At 41.9% G+C, this 17,313-nt stretch overlaps 1 protein-coding gene across 1 annotated transcript in view; it reads left to right on the plus strand.

The window, feature by feature from the left end:
* The window catches only part of LOC125245430, a 1,350,402-nt gene that overhangs the window by 1,246,183 nt on the left and 86,906 nt on the right, over positions 1 to 17,313 (plus strand). Inside the window, 1 exon segment of the mRNA XM_048156021.1 lies at positions 6,567 to 6,578. Coding sequence (XP_048011978.1) covers positions 6,567 to 6,578 — 12 coding nt within the window.

Here is a 17,313-nt window from a genome sequence, read left to right on the forward strand (position 1 = left end):
TTTATGCAGCAGCCTGTATGTCTGAATGTCTTTAAATGTCTGAAATCTAAAATAAACCTGATGAGGTTAAAAACACAGAATAGTTTAGTTGTGACACATGACAAGCGTCAGCGCTAAAGCACATTTGAATTTAGCAGTGAATCTTTGCATTTTATTCTTTGCCATAGTCCTAATCGAACACTGGGTGTATTACAGCTTCAGAATTATATTCATATTGACTGTCAACAGTGATAATAAGATATAGCTAAGAGCAGTCCAGACCAACCTTAAGAAAATATGACTTACAGAAGGTATACTTAACTAAGAACGTTTCTGGAAACATGTATTAACGTTAAGGTTCAGCTTAAGGTATAATTTAAGAATGACGTAGAGTTAAGAAGGTTTCGGGAAATCCAGCCCTGGTCTTCATTGTACACAATGCAGAGAGAAACGTAACAGCAGTGACAAGCCGGTTCCACTGACACTGTCACTCCTCGTGTTTCTGGATTTCAGGAGAGCCAGGGGAAAACACAGTATTATACCCAAACCTGTAGGGTCACTGCAATAATGAATGAGCGTAAACTCTTTGAATGAATTGAGCACAAATTAAATAGCTGCGATGCTGTTTCCTCTGTGTTTGTGTCTCAGAAATCAGAGCTTGACAAGAGTAAATCAACTAAAATACTACATCATACACATGTTAGTATTTGATATGTATATTATTTATAACTTGTACGATATGATACATGAATTAATGGAATAAGCACAGCAGGATCTCAAACAGCCGCGTTTTGTCACTGTGCGGCTCTCAGAATCCAAACTACAGTGAATGAAGAAAAAAACATGTTGCAAACATAGAGGAATGCGTGTCTAGTACTGGATAGCTTGTACTGTTATTAAGCCCAAAGTTCAGCGTTTTGTAAGATCAAAGCTGCCAAAGAAAACACAACTTTAATCTGTCAACATTGCATACATTTGTAAAACATTAAGCCAGCACAACAATATTTTTTGAGGAACAGTCATATGCTGTTGGCTATTTTGTCTGTCATTGGCTAAATTGTTAATCATGTGAGCATTACTGAAGATTATGGTATAAAAGCATTTGATTTGTAACACTCTGAACATACAGATACAGCACACACATCTCCAACACGCTTTAGCTAAAGCACTAAGAATGAAGTTCAGAGTAGCAGTTCTTCTGCTTCTGTACAAATGTCTTGTATTCGCTCCGAATGTCATATTCGCGACAGAACCTGCCGTCTCAGGATTGCCTTGTCCTTTGAAAACATGCACAGATGTACTGAAGGAACTTGGAGCCACAGAGAAGCAACTAAAAGATCTGGAAATCAGACATGCTAAGAGTGAATCTAAGACTGAGGAAATCAAACAAGATCTGGAAATCAGACTGGCTAAGAGTGAAGCTCAAATTGAAGAAATCAAAAAGGAAAAACAAGATCTGGAAATCAGACTTGCCAAGAGTGAAGCTCAAATTGAAGAAATAAAAAAGGAAAAACAAGCTCAGATTGAGGAAATCAAACAAGATCTGGAAATCAGATTTGCTAAGAGTGAAGCTCAGATTGAAGAAATCAAAAAGGAAAATCAAGGTGAGACGACACTCAAAAAAGTGATTGAAAACAGATTTTTTCTCAAAAACATGAAAAAACAAGAAATTCAACTAGATTTTTCATTTTTCGTTCAGGGAACGACTCTGTCTATGAATTTGGCAACTTACGTGTGTTTATCTCAGAAATATTATCCTTATACTAGTATACCTCAGATATAATAATTAAAAACATAATAATAAACAGCTTTGTCACACTGCCTGTTTTATTATTGCTGAGCACCTATCAAAATCTGTGTGGCAATGCTGCTCGACTCGCTGGACAGCACAGAGATAAAGTGAAGCCCAGACCTGTGTCCATTTAAATCATCATACTCAGATGTCATAACTTTTTTTAAGGCAATACTCTGAGATTTGGACAATGGAGGAACTTGAAATAATATGACAGATATGAAAAGAAATAACATTGTATCATAGTTAATGTTCACAGCACATCTATTATAGTTCTATTATGATTTTTATTCATACAACAGTTGGATATAATAATGCCATTATCTCAAAGAATGGTTGTTTCAGTATATGACTTTAGTGAAATATGAATTTGAGGCTAATGATTTTAAGGTGAACTTGTTTGAATTGAATAAAACCCTGAAATAAGACTTTGTACAATAAACCAGAGATGAAGGGTTTTCATATTTAATGCCATCAGTGTCAGAAATTAACTTTCTCTTATGAAACTAATGATTTTCCGTGGTATTTTTCCTTTACCTTTATATAGAATTTATTTCCTAATCTTATTAAATATGTATGCTATCTATAAAGTTAAATTTTTAAAGGATTAGTCCACTTTTAAATAAACTTTTCCTGATAATTTACTCACCCCCATGTCATCCAAGATGTCCATGTTTTTCTTTCTTCAGTCAAAAAGAAATGAAGGTTTTTGATGAAAACACACAAAATATCTTGAATGTACTCCCGGTTTCCGCATTCTTCAGAACGCTTATGCTGTATGTCCCACGCCTTTCCTATTATACTTACGGAACGAACGCGGCACCAGTTTCGTTTCTTCATGACGCAATCACGCAGAGGGTTTCCACAGCGTCATTTTCTATGCAATGTCCCGTTCCCTCTTCAGGGAACAAAGGTTACAGTCGTAACTGATACATTTTTTACATTTTCCGATTTCAATATTAAATCAAAAAACAAATGACCAAAAGATACACAGACCGAACACACTGAGCTTTCCTTTCCACCACTTTAGGGCCTCCATAGTATTGTGCTGTGCATTTATGAATTTTATTTTGTAAATATATTATTTTTGAGGCTGATCTGGCTCTGTATGAATTGGTCGATACAATGTCAAACGTAATGAGCAAAACATTATTTTATCGTAACAACAATGCATGCAACCAAAACTGACCTTGATTCGAAATTGAGATTATAAAAATGTTCTCTGTTACATATTTTGTCAAACAAATAATCAGCTACAATGCAGAACACACACAGAAGTGAAGGGGTGACATTATAACACATCCACAATAGAGAACAAACACACACAACACCATGTTCAGGTTTGACTGTATTTGTGACATAATTGCAAAATAAAAAAAATACTTCAGTGATCATATATTGTTATAATGTCTAAACACAAATCTAGATGAAAAGTTGTGAAAATACATATGTGCAAAATGGGCCAGGGAGTGATGCTCTTCAGCCATCTAGTGGCTGTTCTTAAAATTTCAAGTTATTTTAATTTTAAATGTTTTTTTCTAGTAGATGCCAGCAATCTTCAACTAAATTATGACACATTGTCCTTGTTATTTCCATGAACAAAATAAAGAAATTAGATATAAATTAACCCCAATGCAAACACATTATAAAATCACCATATAAGTGAGTGATATTACATAAGTTTTAAAAAAGTGGACATGTTATGGACATGTTCTCAAGGTCATGTTTATGATTGATTTTTATGGATTTATCAAGGATTCTTGATGCCCATTCATAATACAGTAAACATTTTTCTTTTATTCATATTATATAAACTTTTATTTTCATTTCAAAAGCTTATAAAGTGGGGCGATTTCACAATACTGTACCGACTCTTATACCTGGCAGAAAAAAAGGCCGTCGTGAAGAAGGCGCGGTTTGACCAATCAGATCAAAGCACGTTTCAGGCGTTTCAGCACCTCCCACATGTGTGAATGAAATATCAAAGCCATAAACTGATTTATAAATCACAACGGAAAAATGAGAAATCAGGCCAAAATCTCATTTTCCATTTATTAAACCTTTGAGCAGTACGGTCCCACATATGGGATTTAGTATGTTGGGCGATGTCACATGACTGCCAGATTGAAACTGTGCTTTTGCACTTTGGCTGCGAGACGGACACGCTCAGCACTTGTCATATGCAGTGTTTTCAGCCACATAATGTTTTTTTTAAGGTTTCAGACATTTAAATACGCATAAGCACCAGTAAAACAACACATTTAGAGTTTATAAAATACACACTGATGTCAGATATCAGTGGAAGCAGCAATAACAATCCATTCAAATATAATTTGTCAACATTTAACCATATCTATCATGTTTCCGCCCTCTGTCGCTTCCTTTCACTCCCTACCAGAGGTCTCCGTTTCTACATTGACTTTATTATTGCACACACAGTCACTTCACTCTGGACTACATTTCCCACAATCCCTCAGATAGGCATTGATCACACTCACACCTGTTTCCCATCAGGTTCCCTTTATAAGCTGCACTCCTTCACACAAACTTTGCTGAGTGTTGTTTAGCCCTTTATCCGATCTTGTCGCCGTGTTCCTTGTTCCTTGCCTCGCCTGTGTTTTTGACCCTGGACTGTTTTCCTTGGATGATGATGGTTTGCTGCCTGTCTAGACCATTGCCTGTGTTTTGGATTACTCTTTTCTCTTGTCCTCTTGTATCTGTTTGCTGGTGTTTGACCTTCTGCATGTACATTAATAAAGCCTGCACGTGGATCTCCAACTCTGTTGTCCCGCTCCATCCGTTACAATATTAGACACATACAATGGGCTTAAGTAACTAAAAAGTTTACTTACTATTCTTCTAGTTCACCAGCCACTTACTTTTATATGCATTCGGGAGAAACTGATGAATTCACATTCTGTACTCTCGAACTGCAGGGCAAACTAAGATGGCGGCGCCCACGTTATGGATCAAGATAAAGATAATTTATAAAGGTTTTTAAATGACAAAGCACACTCATGTTCGAAAAGGTTTAAACTTAAAAACCAAATAGTTATTCCGTTCCAAATAGGAAATGAATTGTTAAAAATTTACACAGATCAAAGGGCTTTCTTCAGTGCAGAAATAAATTCACCTATGGCCAACTCTACACACGTCATAGAAATAGGTACCATTTAGGTGTTTATTTTTTAGAGATATGAATGTACCTCATTGTAACAAAGTTCGTAGATGTTAGGAAGGAAGACGACAAGGGTCGGCTGTGACTACTGGCTGCTTTATTTAGAAAATCAACAAAAAGGTGTGCAAACAGGCACAAAACAATCGCCAACATAAACACTGGGAATTCACTCCGTCAGCTCCAGTCAGTCTTTGGGAGTGTGGCAGCCAGTAGTCCTTCTCTCTCTCGCTCACTCCTGTTTCTCCTGGCGTTAAGTACTCTCTCCACGCCAATTACTGTAACAAGAGACAGGTGTTTGTTATTTGCACTTAACCCGCTCATCCACCGCGCGTCTCCTGACGCTCTCCCCCGCTGCAGCGTTCGCTGAACCACGCCCCCCTTGCCACATACCCCCACCGCCCGACTCAGGCCGGGGAGCCATCCGGCCTGCAGCCCCACCCCGGCTCCCCTCAGCGACTTCAAGACCGCCCTCAAATGCTGCATATGCCGCTGCCAGTCATTACTGAATATGATGATATCATCCAGATAGGCAGCCTCATATGCAGCATGGGGCCATAAAACCCTGTCCATCAGCTGCTGAAAGGTAGCCGGTGCCCCGAACAGCCCGAACGGAAGTGTAACAAATTGGTGTAATCCGAACGGCGTCGTGAAAGCTGTTTTTTCTCGGGATAACGGAGATAAGGGGATCTGCCAATAACCCTTTGTTAAGTCCAGTGTCGAATAAAAACGAGCCGTACCAAGCCGGTCAAGCAATTCGTCAACCCGTGGCATTGGATATGCGTCGAATTTCGACACAGCATTCACCTTGCGAAAATCCACACAGAACCGGACCGAGCCGTCCGTCTTAGGAACCAAAACTATCGGGCTCGCCCAGTTACTGTTGGATTCTTCTATTACTCCCATCTCAAGCATCGCACCTAATTCTTCCTGAACTACTTTTTTCTTGTGTTCAGGCAAGCGATACGGCCGGCTGCGAACCACCACGCCCGGCTCTGTCTCGATATGGTGCTGAATGAGGTTTGTACGGCCAGGTAGGGGAGAAAACACGTCAGCAAACTCTGCCTGTAATTTGGTTAGATCAATGAGCTGGGAGGGCGAGAGGTGATCTCCCCCTGGGGCCAGTGCGAGAGATTGTTTTTTTATATTCGCCTTTTTATATTCGCCTCTGGCCCGAGATCATCCTCCCCGTTAATCACCGTCGCCAGCATCACTGATTCCCCCTCATTCCATTTTTTCAGGAGATCGAGGTGATAAATTTGACGTGCTCCTCTCCTATCTGAGCGTATTACCTCATAATCGAGCTCTCCAACTTGCCGTGTGACCTCAAACGGTCCTTGCCACTTTGCAAGTAATTTTGAACTTGACGTTCGGAGTAATACAAGCACTTTATCTCCCGGTGCAAATTTACGCAGATTGGTCCCCCTGTTATACAGCCGGCTCTGTTTGTCCTGGGCCTGCAACAAATTCTCCATAGATAGCCGCCCCAACGTGTGGAGTTTTGTTCTCAGGTCCAGCACATATTGAATTTCGTTTTTAGATTGAGAAAGTCCGTCCTCCCAAGCCTCCCTTATGATGTCTAACACCCCTCTGGGCTGACGACCATAAAGAAGCTCGAAGGGGGAAAACCCCGTGGAGGCTTTCGGGACCTCTCGCACAGCGAACAACAGGGGTTCCAACCATCTATCCCAATTTTTGGCGTCTTCCTGAACGAATTTACGAATCATTGTCTTAAGCGTGCGATTAAAACGTTCGACCAGCCCGTCCGTTTGTGGGTGAAAGACGCTGGTCCGAATCGATTTAATGCCCAATAATTCGTAAAGTTCGCGTAACGTCCGTGACATAAACGCCGTGCCCTGATCAGTGAGGATTTCCTTAGGAATCCCCACTCGGGAGATTAAAGAAAACAGTGCGTCAGCAACACTCTCAGCGGAAATGTTGCGGAGAGCCACTGCTTCTGGATATCGTGTTGCATAATCCACAATGACCAATGCAAAACGATGTCCTCGTGCTGATCGCTCTAATGGCCCGATGAGGTCCATGCCAATTCTTTCGAAGGGGACCTGCAACAATGGGAGGGGGCGCAAAGGCGCTTTTGGGGTGGCCGGTGGGTTTACCAACTGACATTCACGACAAGCCGCGCACCACCTGCGCACATTCTCGTGAATGCCCGGCCAAAAAAATCGGGTCATGAGGCGATGTAGTGTTGTCCCCTGTCCTAAATGACCAGCCATTGGATTAGAATGAGCCGCCTGAAAAAGCATTTCCCAGCGGCTTCTGGGAACTAATAACTGGGTTGTATCTTCTTTTGTCTGAGTGTCTTGGGTCACTCAATACAACCTATCTTTAATAATTGCAAAATATGGATAGGTAAGCGGTTGTCCAGGATGGAGAGGCTGGCCGTCGATGGTACTGACCTGTTCAAACGCACGTTTCAGCGTCTCATCCTGAGACTGCTCCAGGGGAAAATCATCGCGCTCCGAGAAAATCAATCTCGATTTCGCTCTGTTCCCCTGAGGCAGTACCCAGTGGTCCCGGTTCAGTCTCTCCCGCCTGCACACTCGCGTTCCCCTCCGCTGCATTTTTCTCCCAAGAAGCATCCGTACATAAAGCCCCCAATAATTCTGTGAACGCTGGCCAATTGGTCCCCAAAATTAACGGATGCCGGAGGTGCGGATTAACTGCCACCTCCACACTATGCTTTTGACCTCGAAATTGAATAATGACTGACACAATAGGATATTCCACTATATCCCCGTGCACACACCGCACCTTAACCACGCGGCTATTATCCAATGCCCCAGATTGTATCAAGCTTTGATGGATCGAGGTTTGGTTACATCCTGAATCCACCAATGCCTGATAGGTACCCCCCTTAATACTCACAGGTATTTGGTACCACCCAGCCTGACCGGGGGCAGCCTGCGGGACGTCCGGGACCCGGACCATTGTCCCCACCTCCATAACAGGACACCTGTCCACAAAATGCTCCGGGTCCCCGCAACGCCAGCAGGCCGGCCCAGACCTCCCCGCCGCTCCAGTGGCAGAGAGAGGGTTAAGCGGCTGACGTGGAGAGAGCGGAGAAACAGGAGCAGGGTCCAACCCGGCCGGTGGTCATCCCGCCCCCCTGGGTGGGACTCGAGGCGCCGAGTACGAATTCTGGACTCGAGGAGGGCCGGGCGGACGGGACCTAGGTAGAGGGACAGGTCGAGAGAGAGAAGGAGGTGGGAGAGAAGGAGAGAGAGAAGCAGATGGGAGAGGTTCGCCGACCCCTGGGCACGCCACCATGTGGTCCTCTGCGAGATGGATGGCCGACTCCAGCGACGTGGGGCGGTGGCACTGGACCCACTCGGCCGTTCTTCTGGGAAGCTGAGTGATAAACTGCTCCAGTACCACACGATCGATGATGCTCTCCACGTCACTTCCATCGGCCAGCAGCCATTTGCGGCAGGAGTCCCGGAGCTGTTGGGCCATCACGAAGGGCCGGCCGGCCTCTGCCAGCTCCAAGGACCGGAACCGCTGGCGATGTTGTTCGGGGCTCCGGCCAACCCGCTGGATGATGGCCCTCTTGAGGTCGTCGAAATCCAGGAGGTTCTGCACCGGAAGCTGCTGCGCCGCTACCTGGGACTCCCCGGAGAGCAGTGGGACCAGGCGCATCGGCCACTGGTCCCGCGGCCATCCACAGATCTCAGCCGTCTTCTCAAACAGATCCAGAAACGCCTCCGGGTCGTCCTCAGGCCCCATTTTGTTAAGAGGGAGGTGGGCGGGCGCAGCTTGTTGGACCGGGGCTTCCGGCCGAACCTCCCGGTCAATCCAGCTCCGGAACGTCTCGCGGTCATCCTGCTGGACTCGGAGGACGTCCTGGAACTGCCTCTCTTGATCCTGACGCAAGTCCAGCAGGGCCTGGTGTTGTTCTTGCTGCATGACCGCGAGAGATGTAATTAGCTCCGCAAATGGTGCAGCAGCAGAGGGCGTCTGCATGGCGGCGGCTTCCATCTTCCTTCCCGGGTTTCGGCACCAGTGTAACAAAGTTCGTAGATGTTAGGAAGGAAGACGACAAGGGTCGGCTGTGACTACTGGCTGCTTTATTTAGAAAATCAACAAAAAGGTGTGTAAACAGGCACAAAACAATCGCCAACATAAACACTGGGAATTCACTCCGTCAGCTCCAGTCAGTCTTTGGGAGTGTGGCAGCCAGTAGTCCTTCTCTCTCTCGCTCACTCCTGTTTCTCCTGGCGTTAAGTACTCTCTCCACGCCATTTACTGTAACAAGAGACAGGTGTTTGTTATTTGCGCTTAACCCGCTCATCCACCGTGCGTCTCCTGACGCTCTCCCCCGCTGCAGCGTTCGCTGAACCACGCCCCCCTTGCCACACTCATATCTTCTCCTGTACATTGCCCATTACTTCAGTTACTACTCAATATCAATTAACCTGTAAGCGTTTCACTGTGTCACACGTGGAACAAATACCATTCAAAAGAGACCTTAGGAATGCAGAAGCAGTCAAATAAACTCAGCAAAAACAAAGTTATGACTGCTGCATATTTACACTCACTGGTCTGTGCTTCACTGTATAGACAAGTTTTTATGCTTAGATCCCATCGAACTGTGTGAACTATAACTACATTCTTTTTTCAGAAACACAAAAAAGAAATAAATGTCCTGCTTGCACTCCTATTTAATGGCAGAGATGCTGACTTTCACTTTTTTCAAGCTTAATTAAATAATCCTATGCAACTCATGCTGCATGGGCTATTTCAAGCAATCTGGAAGTATACTGTATAGTTTGATGATAGTTTTAAGATATCAATTAATCTAAATAAAACACAATAACTAGACCTACATCATAAAACTCATAGCCTATTGTGTTTTCATATCTCTGTTGTGCTCCGAATAACAGGCAGTCAGAGTGACAGTTCTTGCGTTAATGTATAGGCCTATATACCCAAGCCAATGCATAATTCTTACCATTTTTTATATTAATATTTGAAAATTTAACGTACAACGTTTGGTTACACTTTATTTTACAGTGCCGTAGTTACATTGTAATTACTCAAATAGGTACTAAGTACTATAAATTAACACTAGAACCGCCACGGGGTAAATTTTACACGTGACTGTTTTTCAAATGTACATAACAGGTTTTCAATAAAACATTCAAGTCTCCCAGTCATTGACTTTTTCTAAAATTGTGTAATTTACAATCCCTTGGTGTTAAAAATTGTTTAGATAAAACCAGATCATAAAACTGGGCATTTATACCTATAAGCACCGCGCGGGTCAAATTGTAATTGTAATTGTAATTGTAAAAACTTTATTGTCCCCCTTAGGGGCAATTTGTTCTGCAGCATGATAGCACACATACAAGACAGACAAATACACCACATTAATTAATTAATAGCACGTTAAAAAAAATTACCTTTTCCTATTTAAATTAAGCAGCTTAACAGCATATGGAACAAATGAAAATTTGAATCTGTTCGTCTTAGCTAGAGGGACCCTATACAAAGATCCTGAGGGGAGTATCTGAAATGATTCATGAAGAGGGTGAGATGTGTCAGATATGATATGCTGCGCTTTCTTTATTACTTGAATGTCAAACAAATCTGACAACCCGGGCAGTTTTACACCTAATACTTTACTGCAGTTATTTAAAACCTTTGAGAGAGAATTCTTCTGTTTGACTTTTAAAGAGGCAAACCAACAAATCAATGAAAAGGTTAAAATCGATTCAATATATGCCTTGTAAAAAGCAGTCATCAATGTCCTATCGATATTAAATTTAGCTAATTTCCGCAGACAATAAAGTCTTTGTTGGCTCGTTGTACACAATCGGTCGGTATTCTCTGAAAAATTTAATTTATTATCAATAATAGTACCTAGGTACTTATAACTTTCAACCAGTTCAATCAATTGATTATCGACAATAGTACATGGAGCTGCTGTCTGATTTCGCCGCAGGTCAATGCACATGTCCTTGGTTTTCCCAGCATTCAGAAGTAGACCCGCCTCTCGACACCAATTTGCAAAATACTCGACAATAGGCCCGTGTTCTCTCTCCTCACCAACCAACAAACTTACAACAACTGTATCATCAGCAAACTTAAGAATGTACCGATTCTCAAGCTGACTACGACACTCATTTGTGTATAGGATATAGAGGAGAGGAGAGAGTACACACCCCTGTGGGGAGCCAATAGATGTAATTATAGGGCCTGACAGAATGCCATTAATTCTTACCCTCTGAGATCTATTTGTAAGGAAATCTAGCAACCAAGCAGCCATTCTTGCATCCACACCAAAACCCGACCTAAGCTTGTGAACCAACAAGCCTGGTCGAATCGTGTTGAAAGCAGACGAAAAATCTACAAATAATAGTCTTGCATGGTTACTACTCCTCTCCAGATGTTTATACAACAGATCCAGTAAGGTTATTGTTGCATCCTGCACACCTCTCCCCGCCCTGTAGGCAAATTGCAACGGGTCGAGAAATGGTTTTGTTTTTTCTAATAATACCTCTTTTACTAATTTCTCAAATACCTTCATTACTAATGAGGTCAATGAGACAGGTCTATAATCTGTCAAGCCTTTAGGACAATTATTTTTTGCCACTGGAATGATGATCGACTGTTTCCAAAGTTTTGGTACATACTGATCCTCAAAAGACCAATTAAAAATATAAGTAAAAATTGGACCCAATTCTTCTGCACACTGTTTCAAGACCCTACCACTTATTCCATCTGGACCAGGACTCACTTTAATTTTACATTGTTTAAAAAGATTGACTACATTTTCTACATTAAAAGGATCAAATAAACTTCCCTCTTGATAGGAATTATAGAACTCATGCCTTATGCCACCATTCTGCTCTTCAAATCTAGCATAAAATTTATTAAAATCCTCTGCAAGGGCACTATCTGACTCATAACCGGTTACCTTCACTTGTTTTCTACATCCATTATTTAGGCCCGTCATTAATTTAAGACTGTCCCATACTGAACCCATACAATTTGTTCTTAATTTAAGCTCCACTTTTTCCTTATAACGTATTTTTGCCCTCCTAATTTCTTGTCTAATTAATTTCTGTACATTTTTAACTTCAAGCAAATCCCCTTGTTGAAAAGCAGTTATTTTCTTAATCAACAGACCCTTAAGATTGGTGCTCACCCATGGCTTACTATTTGGATATATCTTAACAACTTTCTCAGGAATGACAGAGTCAACACAATAAGTTACCCAGGAACTAACCACATCATTAAGCTCATCAATATCAGCAGATGAATCAATAAAAACATTCCATAAGGTACAATCAAAACATCCTCTTAAACTCTCAATAGCATCATCAGTCCAAGATTTCATAGTTTTTGTTTCAACTTTCCCCCTCTTCAGTTCAGTAGTATAACATGGAATTAGATGAATACAATTGTGATCTGATGAACTCAAAGGAGGTAAGAGAGAAGCTCTGTATGCACCCTTAATAGAGCCATAACATTGGTCCAGTGTCCTTTCGTACCTAGTTGGACACTTTACATACGCATACATGTTCTTTACTGATTTTTCCAATATACAATTATTGAAATCACCCATGATAAAAGTCGGGGCATCCGGGGATAGTGACTGATGTTTCATAAGACTCTTCTCAATATAGTCCATAGCCAAGTTCACATTCGCCTTTGGGTGAATGTACACCACAGACACAAAAATTTGGGGAAACTCCCTAGGCAGATAATGAGGCCGGAGGGATACCGTGAGCATCTCAATATCCTTTGTACATAGTTTCTCCCTCACGACAACAGTCTTGCACCAACGTTCATTCACATATAAACAAACCCCCCCGCCTCGCGTCTTGCCAGTTATCTCAGAGTCTCGGTCAGTTCGAAATGGGCCACTAAATCCATTAATTAGCAGCTCTTTATCACAGTCCAATTTCGATAGCCAAGTCTCCGAGATTGCAAGCAAACAACTGTCTCTGAATTCGTGTTGGAAACGAACATGTGCGTGAAGTTCCTCAATCTTATTACGTAATGACCGAGCATTTGCTAAGATAATAGATGGAAGAGGTATTCGAGACAGCGGTCTCTTTCTCAATCTTTCACGTACCCCACCTCTTCTCCCTCGCTTCCTCGGTCGCTGACTTGACCCATTAAAGTGGGATTCAGAGTTGATTCCATCAGCAAAGACACTCAGATCTGGGAAGGAGAAGTCCACAGGTGGATTAACCGGTGAGAGATTCTCCCATGACAACAACAGATCTCTATCGTAGAAAATCCTGTTCGGGTGCAAGCCGTCCCAAATGGCATTTAAATCGCCCGTTAACCAAAATAAAATAAATGCAAACGTAATGGTCCATCTCAACTCCATAGTGCTATTAAATTAATCACATACACATAAAAATAACATAAAAACGCCAATGTACTCAACGCTACCACGCTGCTGGTCGCTGCACGAGCATGCGCCCCCCAAATTTACCCGCTATATAATGCCTGTATTTTCGCACTGTCATTTTCGCGTGCCATTATGTTTAAACATTGTACATTGCAAGGCAACGCCTTTCACTTACTGAATTAGCAGTCATCGGTTTCATAAATAAAGTCACAATGAGTAAAAGCCGGCGATTTATGGATGCCGAAGAGGTAGAAGCTCTAAATGCCGCGAGTGAAGGAGTGTCTGATGGTGGTGAGATCAGTGACACGTCCTGGGTCAGCTCAGCATCTGATGGCTCATTTGTACAGTGATCCAGAGCCTCAGAGAAAAATTAGACTGACTGTTCTTCAGGACAGGATTGTTACAATAGTTACAGAGGGTGAGCATCAATAAACTTTGGATATAAATAATTAAGGTGAAGCTGCGTGCTTGAATTTGTTATCACATCATACATCCTATGCAGTGTGGGAAATTATTATTGTTCATAATTGTCTATATGCTATTTTAGTAATTTAAATAACATGGGTTATCTTAATATATGATTAATTATAATATTAAGCCACCCAAATATGTATTTACTTCCTTCTAATTCTCCTTGTCAGTGCAGACTTGTTTATCTTGACCGTTATGAAAAGTGATTAATGTAGCCTGCATAAAAAAAAGCCTTAAACATAAAACAACAGGACAAAAATATAGTTGATGACAAGACAATCATTTCATGACTCTAGACACTTCTTTGTGAAGACAGTGACATAATACAGTGAAATAATATGTTCTTTAGCCATATAAAACAGGTGTAATGTCCGTGGGTAAAATGTACCCGCATGGCGGTTTTAGGTATACAGCGACCCCCGGCGGTTCTAGTGTTAACTACATGTACTTAATATAGAGTTACAGTTAGGGCTTGGTTTAGGGTTAGTTACTTGTATTTATGCATAATTTATGTTTATTACTAGAGTAAGTACATGTAGTAACGTGGAACTAAGGCACTGTAAAATAAAGTGTTAACCCCATTTAATAATTTACATCTTCATTTAATGTTTATTAAAACTTACTGGGTGACCAAGGTATGACAGTCATCATATCCTGCCATACCCAATTGATGCAAAGCGTAGGAGAATTTATACAGAAGAAAGCCCTGTCTAGGCTCTGCCCCGACACAAATTGTGTCAAAAAAATATGAAATATAGATGCAATACATGCAATAAGAGACCATAAAACTGCAGCTGAGGAGAACGTCTCTGTCACATAGGTAACCCTCGTTCCCTGAAGGAGGTAACAGAGACGTACGTCGGACAGACCGACGAATAGGAATCTCGCTAGAGAGCCCAATTTACTTCAAATGTAACTAAAATGAGCCAATGCATATTGGCCTGCAATCATATGCATCAGCTGCTCACCTCGCAGCGCAGGTATATAATGAGCAGCAGGTGCGTTGCATCTTCAGGGTTTTCGCTGAGGAGCCGAACAGATCAGGCGGCAGCATCAGCGGGGTATAGTGAATGTGGCGACGGGACGTACGTATGTTACCTAAGTAACCGAGACGTTCCCATTCAGTCCGTCACGTTCAACGTATGTGGGACAGACCGACGAATAGGAATCCCTACCAAAGCGCCACAGGAGCTGCCCCCTTCCAGCGGTCTGTTGTAAGCCACCTGAACCCCCTTGCCTGAGGAAGGTCGGACAGGGCTAAAACAGAGAGAGTCGATCACTGCTGTTACCCAAAATCCATTCAGTGAGACTATTGGATAACGCTGGGAAAGCGTACCCTTTCACTTGGAAAGGAACGCTGCAGAAGCCACATCTTTCCTCAAAGGAGTTATGTGGGGAAGTACATATGGACTAACCCCGTAGGGCTGTGCTACATATGGAAGAACTGGGGTGACTCCAACTCGATGAGAGGTGGGTTCTTCCAGAGGGAAAGACACGGGCTTCGTTTAGAAGCATCCGTGGAACCAAACATATGGGATCCCTGTAGGGTCACACATATGGTACCCAGCCTAAACACGGTTCTCAAGGATGCAACAAAGTATAGGCCCGGCGCCAGACACTCCGCCACGTCGGCTGCCGAAGGGAGATCGGATGACTCAACAGGGTCTGCCTTGTAGGGACTCTCTGGAGTAAAAGTGCATTGTAGCGCAGCAAGCCGACACTAAGCCGGGGCCTCTCAGTGCCTCTGACCTGAGGTGAGAACACGGGAGGGGTCCGGCTCGACACGAAGGCTATAGAACCTAGCGAACGTGTTGGTTGTCGCCCAGCCCGCAGCTCTACAAATGTCTGTCAGTGAGGCGCCACGAGCCAGCGCCCAGAAGGATGCGACACTGAGCTTGGTAAGGGGCAATTCCAGCGTTATGGACGTGACATTTGGAGTCAAAACTTGAAATATAAACGCTCAAATAATGCATTTAAAAGCAACATATTGAACCGTCTATTTATATATTCATAATCCCTTACTAAAGGAGTCCAGACATTCGAAAAATGTCAGTCTATTCAACTGTTTTATATTTTAGATGAGGGAAATATACAGCGTTACAGATGTGACAAAAAAATTCTTTAAGTTTTGGGTGACAACATATTTTTTAAGAATTCTGTGAATTGCATTGCGCAAACCAAAAGTAATACTGCTCACCGGATGAAGAAGGGTTGGCTCGCCACAGAGCATAAAATAATAATTTTATGTCATTTTTCGTGTTCGCATTAATGAGGAAAAAACTTTACGGATGTGACCGGTCAGCAGCACAAAAGACTGCTTTAAAACTGCTTTAAAACTTTCACAAAGACCTCAAGCAAGCATTTAAACCACCAAATATTGAAATCTGGGATACCAGTATGGTAAGACTCCACAATTTTTCAACTTTTTACTAAACTTTTTACAAATGTAACGTTATACTCTGTAGTGCAAAAGGTTATGAATTAGACCTATTTCTCATGTTGACAAGCATGTGCCTTGTTTAAGAATCAATTTAGAGACCATGATTTTCCTTCTTACAGAACTGCTTGCTAAAATACAGTGACAAATATTAATGTTTATCATAAAGCAGTTTAAAATCGCATGTTTTCCCCACAGTCAGGTGAACCGATTGACACTACTGCCAATCGCAATCATGTCAGTTTTATGTTTTGTGTATGAATGACCACACAGTTTTTTTTTTTCGGCTAGTTTTCAGAGTTTAAAGCGGAGTCTTGAGTCAAAGTGATCAAACTTTATTTCAAGTCAAAATTATTGCAATCTTATTATTTTCATTTTGTCAGCTTGATCGCGTGGATTGTGATCAATATAGGCTAGACTATTCATTTTTAACCAACAGGTAATGCGACATCCCAATTCCCGAGGGAAGTGTCCTATGAGACACAATGCTCTTCTATAAGTTGTACTGTATCATATAGGCCTACCTTTTGATGTTCATATTTCGTTCTGTAACTGGCAAGAGGAAGAGAAGATCGGATCATGTGCGCCTGATCCGCCGCTTAAAGGCGCTGCAGTAGCTAATCTGTCACGCGCCGTAGCCTATTAAAGAGCGACATCTATTGTTTAAATTTTGTTATAAAATTGACTGAATTTGAAAGTTAAACCTTTTTCATATTAAAACTAACAAAGCACAAAGAGTATTGTGATTATTGGATATGTTCTGATATGGTAAGCCTGAAACCGATGATAGCAAAATAAAGAAGCAAACTCATAGGATTTAATATGAAGCGTCCATAATGGTCACGTCCGTAACGCTTATTATGGTTGTTCAGAGCAACGTAGTGAAATGAATTGTTGATCCTAATAAGCATAAACATAATTTAGCTTTGCATATAAAGTTTCAAGTTATTTGCATTTATAATTGTTATATGACATAAACTTAATCATTAAAACGTTACGGACGTGACAGAGCACTGAAGCGTCCTGACCTCTTTATTCCAGCATCAGGCAGTGCTGTTATGACTAAATGAGTG

This window comes from Megalobrama amblycephala, linkage group LG1 (assembly GCF_018812025.1).
Source record: "Megalobrama amblycephala isolate DHTTF-2021 linkage group LG1, ASM1881202v1, whole genome shotgun sequence".
NCBI lineage: Eukaryota > Metazoa > Chordata > Actinopteri > Cypriniformes > Xenocyprididae > Megalobrama > Megalobrama amblycephala.